The sequence below is a fragment of the Antechinus flavipes genome, chromosome 5 (genome assembly GCF_016432865.1).
Source record: "Antechinus flavipes isolate AdamAnt ecotype Samford, QLD, Australia chromosome 5, AdamAnt_v2, whole genome shotgun sequence".
Classification (NCBI taxonomy): Eukaryota; Metazoa; Chordata; class Mammalia; order Dasyuromorphia; family Dasyuridae; genus Antechinus; species Antechinus flavipes.
The window spans coordinates 280,806,571-280,825,690 of record NC_067402.1 but is presented as its reverse complement, the minus strand read 5'-3'; the positions used below and the strand labels follow the sequence as shown (position 1 = coordinate 280,825,690).

General features: G+C 47.8%; 1 protein-coding gene across 3 annotated transcripts in view; it reads left to right on the top strand.

Moving 5' to 3' along the window:
• PRDM4 (PR/SET domain 4) overlaps positions 1-19,120 on the top strand; it is a 69,152-nt gene that overhangs the window by 34,954 nt on the left and 15,078 nt on the right. The window contains exons 1-4 of one of the 3 annotated variants that reach the window (XM_051961524.1): positions 7,207-7,267; positions 12,578-12,711; positions 15,936-16,121; positions 17,012-17,809. In XM_051961524.1, the coding sequence (XP_051817484.1) occupies positions 12,579-12,711; positions 15,936-16,121; positions 17,012-17,809 (1,117 nt within the window). In that variant the 5' untranslated portion in view covers positions 7,207-7,267; position 12,578. Of the gene's footprint in view, positions 1-7,206; positions 7,268-7,693; positions 7,914-12,577; positions 12,712-15,935; positions 16,122-17,011; positions 17,810-19,120 lie in introns of those variants that run through there. The other 2 variants (XM_051961522.1, XM_051961523.1) reach the window with 2 other exon arrangements.

The following is a 19,120-nucleotide window of genomic DNA, read 5'->3' as shown; positions in this document are numbered from 1 at the left end:
CCAGGCACTGGGCTAGGCCCCCCTGAAGAAAGGGGTGGGGATAGTTTTTAAGCTGAAAGAGTAAAAATGTTCTTTTTACTTGGAAAATAGACCTAAAGAAGACATGTAAAGGAAGTTACAGTTTTTTTTTCCCCTATAGAAACAAGCATCTTCAGATAGAATAATTTGGGAGCACAGGAAACATTCTTTAGACTAAATTGCCCTGGTTTGGTCTTTTTTTTTTTTTTTTTGCTTAATCTAAAAACTTATACCATCATTCAAAATTTTCTTTTTGAGGGATATTAAGGCAATGGGGTTAAGTGACTTATCCAGGGTCACACAGCTCAGGGTTAAGCACATAATAGTGCCTACCTCCCAAAGTGGTTGTGAGAATTAAATGAGATAACATTTTTCAATTGCTTTATAAACCATAAATGCATTAGTTTTATTATTAGTAAAATGTCCTATATTTTGTTATTGTTTTGTTGTTTTAGTCATGTCCAACTCTTCCTGATCTCATTTTGTGTATTTTTGTTTTCAGCAAAGGTACTGGAGCGGTTGGCCATTTCCTTCTCCAACTCCTTTTACAGATAAGAAAACTGAGGCAGACAGAGTTAAATGACTTGCCCAGAGTGACAGTAAGTGTCTGAGGCTGGATTTGAACTTGGGAAGATGAATGTTTCTTATTCCAAGGCCAGTGCTCAACCACTATGGCGCCCCCTAGCCGCCTGTAAAGGACCCTACGCAAATGTTAGCTATCGTTATTATTAATGGGATCCTGGTCTCCTTCCACTCCCGGTTCTCCTGCTGTTTCTGACCTCTGGCTCACTCCATTTGGGAGAAACATCTTTGCTTGCTTTTTTTGCAGGAGCGTGCTAAGAGCCAGCTCACACCAGAGAGCCAATTGTCAAATGTTCAGTGTGAGCATTTATTTCCACCTTGGAAATCCGTAGACACAAGAAATCGGGACTGAAGGATTATTTTATTCATGATCTAGACTTAAGTAAGTGATGGAGAAAATGTTAATGGTGCAAGTTAACCCTAAAAATGGGTCACACAGATATTTTCCTCACCCTCTTCCTGGAAAGCTGGTTGTTAAACATTTACCAACACACACCTCCTCTTTTGTAAATAAAGAAAACGTGCTGAAAGATGCAGCTTCTCTAATTCTGGACAACTTGACTGGAAAACCAGGATGGCTAAAACAAGCTCATCTTTGGCCTCCTCCTATATGGAGAGTTGTCACAAGGGCTCGCATTTAATATTGCCGGGGCCCCTTTTGACGTTTGTATTTGGCTTCTCATATTTCCCAAGGTTCAGGGCCAAGGGCTGGTTTCTTTCCCCAGCCCATAGTCGTTATTAAACAGTTCTCCACTTGGAGAGCCATCTGCAGAAATGGAATCCCTGTGAAGCTGGATTATGGGCTGGTGAGGGAGGATTAATGGTACTAGGGGGACACAGGTTGACCATCACATGGAAAAGTGCTGACTCTGGCACATCTCATTAGTAGTGAGATACTACAGCTCTCAGCCTCAGTTTCCATCTCTGTAAAGTAGAAAAGATAATAACTGCACAGTCGATCTCATTGGGTGGTAGTTAAAGAGACATTTTGTCCAAAATATTCTGCTGCCGTAAGAACTACATAAAGGGGGAGGTTTTTTCCATTGACAATGAATAAGACTTGGCTTTGAAGGAGAGAGACAGAAAGACAGAGACAGATAGACAGAGACAGAGAGACAGACTGAGAGAAATAGGGAGGGAGGAGGAAAGAGAAGGAGAAGACATAGAGAGAGACAAAGAGAGAGAGCATGCCTCATGAGGCAATAGCTGCTGGTTGGTTTCCCTGCCTCAAGTCTCTCCCTATCATAGCCCATCCTTTCTCCACTTGTCAGAGTGATCTTCCTAAAGCACAGCTCTGATCAGATCATCCCTGTATTCATTAAATTCCAGTGGCTCCCCATTACCTCCCAGTTGAAATAAAGGGTGTCCCTAAAGTCTTGGATTATCCCTCTTTCAGCTTTCTAATCCTGTTCTTCTTAGAATTTAGAATACCTTTTGTAAATGTTAAAAGACAGATAAGACAGAAAGACAAGAGAGAAAGAAACAAAAAAGAAAGATGGAAGAAAAAAGAGAAAGAAAGGATGGAAGAGAGAAGGGAGAGAGAGGGAAAAAGAGAAACAAGGAAAGAAGGAAGGAGAGAAGGAGAGAAAGAAAAAGAAAAAAAAGGACTGATCAAAACCCAGAAAGAAATAGAAAGATACACAATAGGTAGATATGTAGATAGATTTGTGAGTGAAAAGAGAAAGAGAAAGGGGAGAGAGTGGTAGGGAGGGCAGGATTTTTTCTAAAGTCTGATATCAGCTTGCTTAGTTGTCATTTGAGCTGAGCAAAAAAAAAAAAAAAAATGAAATAGTTCTCCCTTCCCTCAGGTCCCAACTAGAGGATCATCATAGGGTCATCCCCAACGCTTTCTCCAGGCCTCTGGTTATTGAGTTCCATAATCCTCCAGTTCGTTAAGGACCCCAGGTAGAGAGCTTCCAGCTGACTGGGGATTCAGCTTTGCTCTGGATTGGGGAATGAAGGAATTTTTTTTAGAGCAGTGGATGGGCCTAAAAATGAGTCATAAGATGAGAGGATCGTAGACTTAGAGTGGGAAAGGACCTTTAGAAACCTCTTAGTCTAACTACTGTGTATTACAGGGGAGGAAACTGAGATCCAGACAGAAGGGATCTGTGCAAGGTCACCTCATAGGGAGGGAAAGAGACCTCAGAGATGTTATTCACAGAGATGTTATGGGATGGTTAAGGTCTCACAGCTAGCAACTGCGGGGACCTAGGACCCCACTTCCTCCCCCAGATGGCAGGTTGACCAATACATATTAAACATGTTAAAGTATAAATTAAATACAATATACGTATACATGTCCAAACATGTACAAAAAGAGTCGGACTTTGAAATAGTGTACTATTAACCTGTGAAGGAAATCAAAAATGCAGGCAGATAAAAATAGAGGGATTGGGAATTCTATGTAGTGGTTCATAGTCATCTCCCAGAGTTCTTTCTCTGGGTGTAGCTGGTTCAGTTCATTACTGCTCCATTGGAACTGATTTGGTTCATCTCATTGTTGAAGAGGGCTACGTCCATCAGAATTGATCATCATATTGTCTTGTTGTTGAAGTATGTAATGATCTCCTGGTCCTGCTCATTTCACTCAGCATCAGTTCGTGTAAGTCTCTCCAGGCCTTTCTGAAATCCTCCTGCTGGTCATTTCTTACAGAACAATAATATTCCATAACATTCATATACCACAATTTATTCAGCCATTCTCCAATTGATGAGCATCCACTCAGTTTCCGTTTCTGGCCACTATAAAAGGGGTTTCCACAAACATTTTGGCACATACAGGTCCCTTTCCCTTCTTTAGTATCTCTTTGGGGTATAAGCCCAGTAGAAACACTGCGGGATCAAAGGGGATGCACAGATAACTTTTTGAGCATAGTTCCAAATTGCTCTCCAGAATGGCTGGCTGTGTTCACAATTCCACCAACAATGCACCAGTGTCCCTGTTTTCCCACATCCCCTCCAACATTCCGCATTGTCTTTCCCTGTCACTCTAGCCAATCTGACAGGTGTGTAGTGGTGTCTCAGAGTTGTCTTAATTTGCATTTCTCTGATTAATAATGATTTGGAGCATCTTTTCATATGGCTAGAAATAGTTTCAATTTCTTCTTTTGAGAATTGTCTGTTCATATCCTTTGAGATGGTACATGTTTCTAATGGTTTTTTATAAAATCCTGGGGAGATATTCACAATAATCTTCATCTCATTGAAAGACCAGTCCCTATACTGTCTTGGGAAATGGATGCACTGCCAGAAAGAGAGTCTTCTAGAACCATGTATCTTTAGTTTGAGGGGGATTGGGTGAGGAACATTTTCATCCCCATCTCACAGAAAGGAAACTAGAATCCCAGGAATATCAAAATAGATTGTTACAGGTTCAGTAATAGCTTTGCACATAAGCTTAACAAGTGACCCCGGATAAGTCACTGCTTTAAGTGTTTTATCAGGGGCTTGGGACTTGATGTGGGGAGCTTGAAGAGAGACCTCTTCAGGCCATCTGGTCCAGCCATCTTATTTTACAGATGAGGGAATTGAGGTCTAGAACAGTGAAGTGACATAGTATAATAAGATTATTGCTATATAGGTCATTTACTCCAGCCTCTGCGTTTTCTGATGATGAAATGAGACTCAGAGGGGGAAGTAACTTGTCCCAAAATACCGAACAGAGAAGTGTAAGAGGTAGAATTTGAACCCAGATCCTGTGACTCTAGAGCCAGTGATCTCTCCTCCAAACAAACTGAAAATCCAAGATTTCGATCTTTAGCTCTATGTACTATGAACTATGGTAATGATTCTGCATTTTGAGTCTGAGGTCATACAATAGTGAACTTGCTGGGTGACTTTAAGCAAATCATTAAGAACTGTACTAGCGTACACCAAGATAAGGTCAAAATGGGTTCATGACCTAGGCATAAAGAATGAGCTTACAAATAAATTAGAGGAATACAGGACAGTTTACCTCTCAGACCTATGGAAGAGGAAGGAATTTATGACCGAAGAAGAACCAGAGTTCATTATGGATCACAAAATAGAAAATTTTGATTATATCAAATTGAAAAGTTTTTATACAAACAAAACTAATGCAGACAAAATTAGAAGGGAAACAATAAACTGGGAAAACATTTTTGCAGTCAAAGGTTCTGATAAAGGCCTCATTTCCAAAATATATAGAGAATTGACTCTAATTTATAAGAAATCAAGCCATTCTCCAATTGATAATGGTCAAAGGATAGATGCTCCAAATCATTATTAATCAAAGAAATGCAAATTAAGACAATTCTGAGATACCACTACACACCTGTCAGGTTGGCTAGAATGACAGGGAAAGATAATGGGGAATGTTGGAGGGGATGTGGGAAAACAGGGACACTGATACATTGGTGGTGGAATTGTGAACACATCCAGCCATTCTGGAGAGCAATTTGGAACTATGCTCAAAAAGTTATCAAACTGTGCATACCCTTTGATCCAGCAGTGTTTCTACTGGGCTTATACCCCAAAGAGATACTAAAGAAGGGAAAGGGACCTGTATGTGCCAAAATGTTTGTGGCAGCCCTGTTTGTAGTGGCTAGAAACTGGAACCTGAGTGGATGCCCAGCAGTTGGAGAATGGCTGAATAAATTGTGGTATATGAACATTATGGAATATGATTGTTTGGTAAGAAACGACCAACAGGAGGATTTCAGAAAGGCCTGGAGAGACTTACACGAACTGATGCTGAGTGAGATGAGCAGGACCAGGAGATCATTACATACTTCAACAACAATATGATGATCAATTCTGATGGACGTAGCCCTCTTCAGCAATGAGATGAACCAAATCAGTTCCAATGGAGCAGTAATGAACTGAACCAGCTACACCCAGAGAAAGAACTATGGGAAATGAGTATGAATCACTACATAGAATTTCCAATCCCTCTATTTTTGCCTGCCTGCATTTTGGATTTCCTTCACAGGCTAACTGTACCATATTTCGGAGTCCAATTCTTTTTGTACAGCAAAATAACGGTTTGGTCATGTATACTTATTGTGTATTTAATTTATACTCTAATATATTTAACACCTACTGGTCATCCTGCCATCTGGGAGAGGGGATGGGGAGAAGGAGGGGAAAAAGTGGAACAAAAGGTTTGGCCATTTGCCAATGCTGTAAAATTACTTCTGCATATAATTTGTAAATAAGAAGCTATTAAAATTAAAAAAAAAAAAAGAACTGTACTAGCAAATCATGCAAGTCTTGTCTAGCTCCAACAGTTCATGTTTTCAGGACCTTCCCAGCTTTGGTGCCCTGTGTCCTACTGTCCTTTATGGCATTCACATTCTTAATTCTAAAATTCTCTGTGTTCCGAAGTCTGACATTCTATGTTCTAGAGTTCTTCATGACTCTTAACATTTCTAAAATCGAACCTGGATGTGACATTCTTGTTCTAAGTGCCTTGTTCTCAGTTCTGACATCCCGTTCTCAGGCCCCTCCCAGCTCTGACATCCCCTGTTCTAAGCCCCCTCCCAGCTGTGACATCCCCTGTTCTAAGCTCCCTCCCAGCTCTGACATCCCGTTCTCAGGCCCCTCCCAGCCCTGACATCCCCTGTTCTAAGCCCCCTCCCAGCTCTGACATCCCCTGTTCTAGGCTCCCTCCCAGCTCTGACATCCCCTGTTCTAGGCTCCCTCCCAGCTCTGACATCCCCTGTTCTAGGTTCCCTCCAGCTCTGACATCCCGTTCTCAGGCCCCTCCCAGCTGTGACATCCCCTGTTCTAAGCTCCCTCCCAGCCCTGACATCCCCTGTTCTAAGCTCCCTCCCAGCTCTGACATCCCCTGTTCTAAGCCCCCTCCCAGCTGTGACATCCCCTGTTCTAAGCTCCCTCCCAGCTCTGACATCCCGTTCTCAGGCCCCTCCCAGCCCTGACATCCCCTGTTCTAAGCCCCCTCCCAGCTCTGACATCCCCTGTTCTAGGCTCCCTCCCAGCTCTGACATCCCGTTCTCAGGCCCCTCCCAGCCCTGACATCCCCTGTTCTAAGCCCCCTCCCAGCTCTGACATCCCCTGTTCTAAGCTCCCTCCCAGCCCTGACATCCCCTGTTCTAAGCTCCCTGCCAGCTCTGACATCCCCTGTTCTAAGCTCCCTCCCAGCCCTGACATCCCCTGTTCTAAGCTCCCTCCCAGCCCTGACATCCCCTGTTCTAGGCTCCCTCCTGGCCCTGACATCCCCTGTTCCAAGTTCTGCCCAGCTTTGCCTTTTCTAGTCCGAGGTTCTAAGGTCCCTCTTGGTGGGAACACCAGAAACGTGGTCTTGCACGCATCTAGGACATACACTGCGCATGCGGGGGAGGTGGGACGCTTTGAAGAGACTGTACTATAGGAAGGGAGAATGCTACTCTTCTGTGAGAACCACCATCTCAAGTTCCTGACCCTTACACCCGCCTCCGTTGCCCTAGCAACCGCAGTTCGATGACTCGGTGGTCGATTTCTCCACGCTCTCCTTGCCCCGGGGTCTCTTGCTGCTCTTAACTCCCCTGTGCCTTTCCGTGCGCACGCGCAGGAGAGAGTTAGGGGGGCAGTAGAGAGCAGAACGACCGTATGGGGGTGGGGGGGGGAACTCTGGGAGGGGATAAAGGGGAAGTCTGAGAGAAGCGGAGGCGGAGGAGGCGGTGATAGAAAGGCGCTTTAGCGGGTGCGGCTGATGGGAGTGTAGATGTGGTGTCGGGGGCCTTGGGGCTGGGAGGTGTCGGGCTCACGGGGAGGGGGAGGGGGGGAGGGGAGGAGTCTGCCCGCGATGGGTTGGGGAGGGGCGGCACCCGGCGCGCATATGCGCAAAGGCAGGGAGCGAGTGAAGAGAGGGGGCGGGGTTTTCAGAAGTGGTCCACGGCCAGGAAACAAAGCTCGCACTCTTTCCCTGCCATTCGTCTGCGCGTGTGCGGCGGGTTTGTCAGACGCGGGGAGCACCCGCAGAATATTGGCTTTATCGGCGCCTTCGTTGCGCATGCGTCCCCACGGCCCCTCTCTTCGGCGGGGCGGGAGGGATGCGCTTGCAAAGTTACCTTTAAAAAAGAGGTGTGTCCAGGGGAGGGGCAGGGGCCGGTGGGGGCGTGGCCGACGCCTCAGCCTCGCCGTCTGCTCTCGCGCGCAGGATTCGGTCCCAGGCTCCGCTGCGGAGGCCGGGGATGCGCTGCCGGGGCTCCCCGCAGGACTGAGCGCCCCCCGCTTCGGGGGGCTGGAGGTCCGGAGCCCCCGAGGGTCACGCCGAGGGTCCTGGGGTCCTGACCCTCCATTCCCGCCCACGGCGCTGACATCTCTAGCGCCAAGTCGATGCATCCCAGGTGAGCCGTGGCCCCGCCCCCAAGGGCCCCTCCCCCAGGCCCCGAGGATGCTGAGGTCGGGCGCGGGCGGCCCCTCGAGCCTTTGTTTGCGCCGCAGGTGGGGGCGTCCCCGGAGAGCCGCCGGGCTCGGGCTCCCCCTCCCCTCGCAGCCCCTCTGGGAGCTGGTGAGAGCTCGAACACAGCTGGCGGGGGAGGGGCATAGCCGGGCTGGGGTCCGGCCTAGCGTCTGCCCCCGGCCCAGACCCTGCCGCGGGGAGCTGACAGTTTTAACCCTTTCCTCCGAAAGCCACAGAATTTCCTCCCCAGATCTTGTCCCCGTGGCCCAACCCTTCCTAGGACACTTTTCCAACTACATTTAGGTGTTGGTGCTTCCATATTGCTTGTACGCATATGGCAGGATCCGTGGGCTCAGGCTGGACTGGCGGCACAGAAAGCCCGGGGTGGACACTGCCCTAGGCTTTCGGCGCGTGGCAGGGAATGGGTGCAGGTGGCAGGTGAGTGGGGCCTGTGCTGGGCCAGGGAAGCGGCTCGGGAGAGCTCCAGACCGCGCAGAAGAGACGCGCTTGACCTTGGGTTCCTTGCAGACTTCGTTAAATATTGTCCAGTTCCTCGGTAACGTGCTGGGCTTGTCATCTCCGCTTTAGCCGCGAGAGTCCTGGGCTTGGGGCTAGGCAGAGCCGGGGTCAGGTTCTGTCAGTCATTTACTGTTGGGGGACTGGACAAGCCAGTGCCGCTCTGTGCGCCTCAGTCTCCCTGTCTGCGGTAATCTGTGACACCCTAAAGGTTTGCATTGGGAAAGATGCTTGTGGACTAAACTTCCTGCTTAGTTGATCTTAGCTCCCGGCGAGGGAACTCCCTTTGCCAAAGCAGGTCGGCACCTGCAGTACAGAGCCAAAGCTGTGTAGTCAGGGAAGGGTCAGAGGAGGTACTAGTCTTCCATTCTGAGGCTGACTCAGGTAACTGTAGCCTCTCTTGGAAGAAGACAGAGCAAATTACTTCTTCACAGATGTGTTTATTCAGAACTATATTTCACCAGGTAGGTAGCGATGAGATCAGTTTGGTAACTGACAATCTCTTTGTGAAGGGAAAGGTGCGGGTTTAAGGACCAGACTCCCTGGCTTCTGCACACCTGTTGGGGTCAGACTTAGCACTGTGCAAGGGGAAAGCACGAGCTTATTTAAAAATGTTTGGCCTAGGTCCTGCCTTCTGTCTGAGGCAGCCATTGGGCAGGCTGGGTAACGGTGGAAGGCTGGTGGGCAAACGTGGACTCCACGGTCTTCATTTCATAAACAAAGAGACCAAGATCCCTTCTGCGTGTAAAGTACTTGCTGCCCTTGGTTTCTGTCTCCCCAAGAAAAGGTTGGGTGAGTCACTCCCAGACACCATCTGCTGAGCCTTCCCAGCTTCCTCTTTGCACTGTGGATGTCCTGGAGGCCACACCCCATTTTGGTTTTCTTGCTTGAAGGCTGCCCACCATGCTTTAATTCATTCCTCCTTCTGGAGACTGTTTTCTTGATGGGAATAGGAGCTGAGGGCTTTTACCAGTTGGGATAATAGTAGCAAAGAGGCCACAGCAATATTTATGGCAGAAGTCTGCATTAATTACATTAGCTTTTTCTTGGCATTCTTGTAATGTTGCTTCTGTTATATCCTCCAGAAAAAAACTTGAAAGTGAAAAAATGATGTGACTGGTCTATAATTTCACAGAATACCCAAAAGTTAAAAGTTAGGGCAGGTTTTTTGGGGGGAGAGGGATGGGGGAGAGGTGAGAGAGATTTTTTATTCTAGCATGGGATACATTGAATCATGGAAAGCTGAGCAGTTCCACAAAATGATAGCATTTCTATAGCACCTATTTTGTGTCAGTCATTGAATCCTATGCTAAGCTCTAGGGTGATTATAAAAATGACTAGCACATGGTCTCTGGTCTCATAGAGCCTGTAAACTGGTAATGGGCCTATACTACAACATGACGAAAAATAATATAAAATGAAATTCTAATGGAGTCCTATTTGAGGACTTTAGAATAGAAGAACATTTCTGAGCAGGGAATAGGGAGGAGATGGTGTTTGAACTGGGTCTGGAAGGATAAATGAGATTTCAGAAGGCAGAGGTGAGAAGAGGAAGGGTACAACAAGAGCTGGAACTAAATAGTGGGAAGGGGATAGGGAAAATGTGGGACAGACAGAGGGAGTATTCACTTTTCCTGAAGTATATGCTACATAGTAGGTAATGATTAGTATAATATGAGAGAAAACTAGAAAGATATTGGCCACTCCAGATAGGAGAGTCCCTTGAACATCAAGTTAAGTATGGAGTGTGGGTTTGATTGGAGACAGAAGCCCCTGAAGGTTGTTGTGGATTCTAAGATCTATGTACAAGGAACATTCAGCTTGCCTGGAGGCTGGTTTAAGGGAAGAGAGATCTGAAGCTGTTGAAGTCTTCTAAGTAAGGAGCAGGACAGTGATCTGGGAATAGAAGTGGAAGGAGGGATGACATCCTACTGTGGACATAGGGTAGCCAGGTGCCTGACAGGATGGGGCAGATAATAATAAGATATTGGAAGCTTTGGGATTTGTTTCCTTTTCATTAGGGGGATAGGGTTTACACTGATTTTTACATAGTTTATTTACATAGTAAATTATGATTTACATAGTTATTTTTACATAGTTTACATAAATTATTACATAGTTATTTTACATAGTTTATAGTTTTTTCTGAAGGATATAACATTAGCAACATTACAAGAACCCAGTACCCCTGGGTACTTGTCTTGAATCACTGTATTGCTAAGTCATTCATTATTGCTGTTACTGTATACAATGTTCTCCTAGTTCCACTCCACATTTCATCACTTTGTGTAAGTCTTTGTAGGTTTTTCTGAGAGTACCCTGCTCTTCATTTCTTTTTTTTTTAATTAAAGCTTTTACTTTTCAAAATATATACATGGATAATTTTCAACATTCACCCTTATAAAACCTTGCATTCTAAAATTTTTTCCTTCTCTTTCCCCCCCCCCCCCATCCCCTAGATGGCAAGTACTCCAATATATGGTGAACATGTACAGTTCTTCTATACATGTTTCCATAAATACTGTGCTGCACAAGAAAAATCAGATCAAAAAGGGAAAAAATGACAAACAAAATCCAAGCAAACAACTACAAAAGGAATCAAAATACTATGTTGTGACACAGTCCTCTCTCTGGATGTAAATGGCTCTCTCCATCACAAGACTATTGGAACTGGCCTGAATCATCTCATTGTTGAACATTCATCAGAACTGATCATTGTATAATTTTGCTGTTGCCGTGTACAATGATCTCCTCTTTCTGCTCATTTCACTCAGTATCAGTTTATGCAAGTCTCTCCAGGCCTTTCTGAAACTTATTTCTCCATCACAATCATATCCTATCATTTGTTGAGCTATTCCTCAATTGGTGGACATCCTCTCAATTTCCAGTTGTTTGCTATCACTAAAAGAATTACTAAATATTTTTGTACCTAAAGGTCCTTTTCCTTTGATCTTTTTGGGAGGCCGACCTATAGTCCTATGGAAATGATCAAAGTTTAAGCACCTAAAGTCACATATTTATGTCTGGATAAAGTTTATGACTTGAGAATGTCATGAAGTTAACTGAGCTTTGAATATTTAAATAGTCCACTTAGCACAATAGATTATACCATCCCTTTCTTTGGCTAACTTAGATAATATGAGCTGTGTTTGGGGGGGGGGGGGAAGTTCATATGAGAGAGGTTTTGTTGAGATTAATTTCTAGAACTCAATCCCCTTTGGGACTCCCTTTCGCTCTTGGGCACCAAGTTTTGTGTGCACTTAGACAAGGAGTCAGGATCCCACGGCTTGGAGATCTCTTGGGATCTGCTTCCTGGTCTCTGGTGCGGATGCTGATAAGGTATGAGCTAGAGGTTGGGTTCTGATCTGAACTGGTGAGTGAGTGATGGTGCCTTTTTCTTGTGATTTCACCCATAGCTGCCCCACCGTTAATGCCAGTGGCCGTGGAATGGATGGCTTGATTGTCCGCAGTGCCTGAGGTCTCTCCAAAGAAATGTTTGAAACATTCTTATGTTAGAGAAAAGTATCCAGTGCTTTCGTTTTTAGTTAAGTTACGGTTCTGAGGACAGACTAGTGCCTGACATTAAGGATCAGAAAGTGCCTCAAGGTACCTCTGACAGGCAGGTAGGACAGGTGCTGCTGTCACTCTGCCCATTTTACAGATGAAAAAGAGGGTGAGTGCCTCTCCCATGGTGGTCCAGAGATGGAAGCCCAGGCTCGGGGTTCAGCACCCTCCCCTGCTTAAGCCAGGTCTCAGAGCTGGTCCTCGGACAGGGGCTATTCACTTGTCAGCCACATCGAGGCTCCCGATTTCCTGTGTCATGCGGTTTTGTTCTTATTGGGAAAAGCAGGGGTGCAGGCCTTGGGGCAGGATTAAAAACGAGGCGGCTTGGTAGTTTGGTTGCTTATTTTTGTTTTAAGCCTAACTGTAGAATTGGATGTTGGGCAGAGCGCAGAGGCCGTTTTCAGAGATGAGCCGTGGATGACTTTTCCCCTTGTCCGGTGGGCGTCCGAGTGCATTGGAGCCGTGGGCTGCTGCAGCGTACCCTGGACTTCAGTGCTTCGGCTGCCAACCTGCTGTGTTCTTTTCTAGGATGAATGAGATGAACCTGAGTCCCGTGGGGATGGAGCAGCTCGCTTCATCCTCCGTGAGCAACGCCTTGCCCGTCTCAGGAAGCCACCTCGGCCTGGCCGCCTCACCTACTCACAATGCCATCCCTGCCCCAGGTGAGTGACGAAGCCCTGCCGGGGCCGCGGGGCGTCTGTGCTAACATGGGGCTGTTCTCCTTCAGCTTCCTTGAGTGAGAAGGGGTGTGGGTGGCAAACCCAGCAGCGTGCTGTGCCCTGATAGCCCGGGGATCGTGGGAACGCTTCCGCGAAGTGGGGGAGGGATCCCCCTGCCTAGGACAAGGGCATCCTCAGGAGGGAGCTCCCTTCCCGCCCTTCCCCGAGAGCCTGTTCCTGATGCAGCTTTGTGGGGAGAGCCGCTTCCGCTTCTTCCTCCTGCCCAGCCCTTCTGCCTCTTTTGTAATTCCAGACTCTGACTTTCCAATTTCTTTGGAACATGTTGGATCTGGGTGAAGATCTGGTGACAGAGAGAAACCAATTTTTAAAAATCGGCCTACTTAGATAATGAGTTTATGGTCCTAAGTTGTCCCACTTCTTAGATTTAGGTGCTTAAAATCTCTTACACACGTTATAGTGATTGTAGGGTCTTCAATTTAGAAAGTACCGATGCAGAGAGTGGCCCCACGTAGGGGGAAGTGCCTTGCTTGAAGTCTCACTGGAAGTGAGTGGCTGAGCTGGGGTCCCATGACTGCATTCTTTTTCGCATGTGTCCGAGAACATGGGAGCTCTAAGGAACGTTTGAGGACGTCTGTGCAATCTGAGCTTCCTCCGTCCCTTTGCACCCCAACCATCCCCTGCCCTGCTCTCACCCAGATCAGTCACTCCCTTCCGCCAGCTACCAAAGCACAGCTGGGCTTGCTTTGCAAACCTTACTCTCTTTGGGCTTCCCAACAGGCCTGGGAAGCAGGTGTGACTGGTTCCTTTTTAGAAACAGCCTCAGGGAGCTTCTGTGACAGGGCTGAAGTCACCTCCCTAAGGCCTCACTCTGGATTTGAACTTGGGTTTTCCTTATTCCCCATGCAGCTGCCTTGGATCTTCCCAAAGGCCACGTCTGACCATGTTCCCCCCACTCCGAAGGCCTCAGGAGCTCCTTTGGCCACTAGAATAAACGCAGACCCGCCAGCCTGGCATTTAAGGCCCTGCAGAGCTGGGCTGCGTCTCCCTTTCCCAGATGCAGTTCCAGAAACTTGGCATTCCCTTCCCCCCTTTGTTCCCCTCCCCCCATGCTTTTGAAGGGCTCTTCCCAGGCTTGCCCTTTCAGCTCAGACAACCCCAGTCCTCCCAGCGCCCAGGCCACCTCCTCCACGATGCCTTTCCTGCCTCCCAAGTGCTTCTTGCTCTCCAGCTTCTCTGCTGCAAGCCATGTCCCTAAGAGTTGTAAATCCGGGGGCAGGGGCAAGGATTTTGTCCTTTCCTGTTTCCCCAGGCCCTGGCACAGCCCCTGGCACAGGGCCGTAATGTTGGCTAATTCACTTTGGGGCAGAGCACTCGGCCAGGCTGCCCACTCTGGGATGTCTGGGACAGGAAGAAGAGATGGGCAGTGCCCTGGAGGGGTCTCTGCTATCTGCCCACGGCACCCTGCGGAGCCCCCTCCAGAAGAGCTCCTGTGTGCCCGGCCTTGGATAAACCCTTCTCTCTCCTGAAAACTTTGTTCTCAGCCAAACTCCTCCAGAATTAGGGGAGCTCAGTCCATGTCAGGCAGAGCAGCAGAACCAAGGAGGGAGCTGGCTGCCAGCTGAGCTGCCGGGCTGGGGGGTGCTCTGCTCCTGAAGCCCACATTGGGCAGAGCCACAGAAACAAGGAGGGGCCACAAGCTACACTATGTCTACACTCTCTCAGAGGGCCCGGGTTCAAATCCTCTTCTTTTCACCTGTGAGATGATGGGCAAGTCACATCCTCTCCTAGGCTTTAGCTTCTCCTTGTTGTGAAATGAGGGGCTTGGGATTACATGGTCTTCTAGGCCTTAAACATATCAAATTTAAATTTAAGATTTTTAATCCCATTGTATGGCTTTTCACCATTTATTCACGTCTGAATCATCTCTGAATAAGCAGTTTATTGGGCCTTAAAATCGTCAGGATCATTTTGACTCTTAACTGGTTATTGTATAACCATTATTAAAATCTAGGAAAGTGAAGTTGTGGAGTTGGCGTCTGGGCCTGTACTCGATCTCACTGTAGCACTGGTTGTGGGATCCACTCTAGAGACAAAAGACTAGGCATTTTTCCTTTCCTTTCTTTTCTTTTTAATAATGGCTTTTATATACATGTAAACATAATTTTCAACATTCACGCTTGCAAAATCTTGTGTTCCAAATTTTTCTACTTCCCTTCTCCCTACCCCCACTCCCCTAGATGGCAGATAATCCAATATATGTTAAACATATGCAGTTTGGAACATATTTCCACAATTACCACACTGTACAAGAAGAATCAGATCAAAAGAAAAAATAGCAAGCAAAAAACAAAAAGTGAAAATGCTGTGTTGTGATCCACATTCAGACCTCAGAGTCCCCTCTCTGGGTGCAGATGGCTCTTCTCCACAAGATCATCGGACTGGCTTGAATCACCTCATTGTTGAAAAGAGCCTTGTCTGTCAGAATTGATCATGGTATAGTTTTGCTGTTGCCATGTACTATGATCTCCTGGTTCTGCTCATTTTACTCAGCATCAGTTCCTGTGAATCTCTCCAGGTCCCTCTGAAATCATCCTGCTGATCGTTTCTTACAGAACAATGATATTCATAACATTCATCGTCATAACTCATTCAGCCATTCCCCATGTGATGAGCATCCACTCCGTTTCCAATTAAAACCAGCCATTTTTCAAAGAAAAACTCTGGGTGGGATAGTTATTGTTTAGTAGTGTCTGAAGGAGCCTCCCTTCTAGGTGAGGGGGAGCTGACCTCCGAACCAGGACAGCCGGGGTCCCAGCCCCTCCTGGGGTCACGGGCAGGTTCCCTGACCCTGCCAAGTCATGTTAGTCCCTGCTACCTGAGAGGACTCTCTGGGCCTCTAAAAGTCTGCTTTAGGACAGGGTCTTCCTGACATCGCCACCATTTCCCTTGTCCTCCACACCCAACTCTACCTTATTTGAAGAAAAATGGTTGTGCCAAAGCATCAGATACAAACACCTGGTCTGGTCACGTATGTGGGGTTCTGTCCCAGGAGTCCCCACCTCTCTCTTACACAGGAGCTTTTGTTATTTCTTGTCCAGGTAACTGCGACTTTTCTGGGTGGAAAGAAGTTTCTGAGGTTTCCACCAGTGTTTTCCAAGAAGCTATTTGGAAGTTTTAACGTAAAAGGAACTTCTCTGTTTTTCCAGGACTGCCCGTTGCAATCCCCAACCTTGGTCCCTCCTTAAGCTCTCTGCCTTCTGCCTTGTCTCTGATGCTCCCGATGGGCATTGGCGATCGGGGGGTGATGTGTGGGATACCGGAGAGGAACTACCCTCTCCCTCCCCCGCCGTACCCGCACCTGGAGAGCAGCTACTTCAGGCACATCCTACCTGGTGAGTCCTCCGGCCTCTTCAGAAAGGCCGCCTTGTGCGTAGCTGACCCCCTCTGACGCTCCTTTTGTTCAGGGCGGCCATCCACGACCCTGCTTTTAAATGTCCGTCACTCTATTTCAGTCTGATGGGTTTCCTTTGTGATGCTCTGAATCTTATTTTTTTCACTGACAAATGAGAAGGGGATGGCCTACAGGCTCCCCACACTGACCGTCTGAGGGTCCAGGACGTCCCGGTGCCAAAGAGCCCCCGCTTTCAGGCAGAGCGCCTGTACCTTCAGGTGCCCAGGTGCCGGCCTGCTTGTTCATGACCACAGTTGGCGGGGGGCAGCCCCTTGCTGGGTGGTCCCAAGCCCCTCTCCTCCCTGCCCGCCCCCTGCCAGCCTAGGGCCGCCTGTATAAGTCGGGAATGTGTTTTGCCCAGTGCCCAGCCCACTGAGGGGCAGGGGATGTTTCCAGGGAGACTGAAGGAGGCCCGGCCACTTGTGAGCTTGGAAATGTCCTTCTCTGGACGGTCTGTCCTTGTTTCAGGTGTTCAGCCAACAAGCGCTCGGTCTGTGGGGGTCCCTCTGCCGGACACCGGTCCGCCCCTGAGCGTCTCTCCCTTGGGGGCAACCCCTTGGGTCGCAGGCCCGCGCAGGATTGTCAGGACACCCGGCCGGGCCAGTCCCTTGTCCTCCTCCTCCTTAATTCTCACCTCCAGCAAAGGGTCCCCAGGAACAGGCTCGTGTTTATGTTTGTGTGGATGCGACAAAACAAGCGTGTTTGTGTTAAAGTGGAAAGCAGCCTTGAGGACAGTGCGGCTTTTTGCTAGCTCAGAGTCTTGGTGAGTCTGGCGTGTGCCCCGCGCGCCTGCTGCGCCCAGACCCTCATTTCCTCTCTCTCCTCCCACAGGCATCTTGTCTTACTTGGCCGACAGGCCCCCTCCTCAATACATCCACCCGAACTCCATCAGCGTGGACAACAACCCCGCGCTGGCCGTCCCCAACAACCCCTCGGCCTTAGACCCCTACCAGCCCGGCGGCAGCGTCGGCCTGGAGCCGGGCATCGTGCCCATGGATGCGCGCGCGGTCGGTGCCCACGGGGCGCAGGGTCTCCATCCTGGGGACGGCCACGAGGTGGCCCTGGACACCGCCATCAGCATGGAGAGCGTCTCCAGGGTGACCAGCCCCATCTCCACAGACGGCATGGCGGCCGAGGAGCTGACCATGGAGGGGGTGGCCGGGGAGCACTCCCAGATGCCCAACGGCTCCAGGAGCCACGAACCTTTGTCCGTGGACTCGGTGGGGAACAATTTGGCGGCGGAGGCCGTGGGGCACGGGGGCGTCATCCCTCTGCACGGGAACGGCCTGGAGCTCCCCGTGGTCATGGAGACGGACCACATCGCCGGCCGCGTCGGGGGGATGCCCGAGGGCGCCCTCGCCGACTCCATCCACACGGTGGCCATGAGCACCAACTCTGTCAGCGTGGCCCTCTCTACCTCACACAGCCTCGCCTCCCTGGAGTCCGTTTCCCTGCACGAGGTGGGACTCAGCCTCGAACCCGTGGCCGTGTCCTCCATCAGCCAGGAGGTCGCCATGGGCTCAGGCCACGTCGACGTTGCCTCGGACAACCTCTCCTTCGTGCCGCCGTCCCTGCAGATGGAAGACTCCAACTCCAACAAGGAGAACATGGCCACCTTGTTTACCATCTGTGAGTGGGTCCGGTGGGGAGAGCGGGGACATCACTCCCGCCATCTTGGGCAAGCAGCTCAGCTTGGGGGATGGGGAACATGATCTTGAGCTCAGATTGGCTGTTGTGATCAAGTAATGTCCCCCCTTTCCCCCTTTACATGACTGAAAGATTATTTCAGATGTTTCACTTCTCCTAAGAATGTTTTCCTAAGGTTGTGAATGGCAGTCTGCCCTTTGTGCACATAAGCAAAAACCTTGGACAGTTTCCAGACTTGGGATCCTTGGTTTCCCCCTCGTCACCCATAGAGAAACCTCTCTTTTATTTATTTTAACATTCTAAAAATGATTGTGCTTTTTTTTTCTCAGCAAAAACTATTTTTAACATTTCTTTCTTTTTTATCAATGATCAACAGTTGATCACTGTACAATAGTGCTTTTACTCTGTACAGTATTGTATTGCTTCTGTTTAATTCACTTTGTATCTGTTCATGGAAGTTTTCGCAGGTTTTTATTTCACCAGCAATATATTAGTGTCCCAATTTTTCCACATCCCTCCAGTATCTGTTGTCTTCCTTCTTTATCATATTAGCCAATCTGATAGGTACTTCAGAGTTGTTTAATTTGCATTTCTCTAAACAGTTTTGATGTAGGGCAGTTTTTCATGTGAGTATAAATGGTTTTTATTTGGAACTGCCTGTTCCAATCCATTGACTGTCATTTGGGGAATGACTCATGTTTGTATAAATTTGACTCAGTTCTCTATTCATTTGAGAATGAGACCTTTGGCAGGAAAATATACTGTAAAAAATATTTCCCAGTTTCCTATTTTCCTTCTAATCTTGGCTGTATCAGCTTTGTTTGGGCAAACCCTTTTTAATTTGATGTTAATCAAAATCATCCATTTTATTCCCATCATCCTCTCTCTCTTATTTGGTCATAAATTTTTTTTTCTTAATCATAGATATGACAGGTAAAGTATTCTGTGTTCCCCTAATTTGCTTATAGTATCATTCTTTATTTCTAAATCATGGTATAAGATGTTGGTGTATATCTAATTTCTGCCAAATTGCTTTTCAGTTTTCCTAGCAGTTTGTCAAATAGTAAATTTTTTTCCTAAGGACTTGGGTCTTCGGGTTTACCAAATACTAGATTACAGTGGTCATTTCCCATTTTTTATCTGGCTGATCCACTGTGCCATTCTTGGACAGTATTAGAGTATTTTGATGAATAACATTTGGTAATACAGTTTGGAGATCTGGTATGGCTAGGCCACCTTCCCTTTTCATATTTTCATTGATTCTCTTGATATTCTTGAACTTTTGCTCTTCTG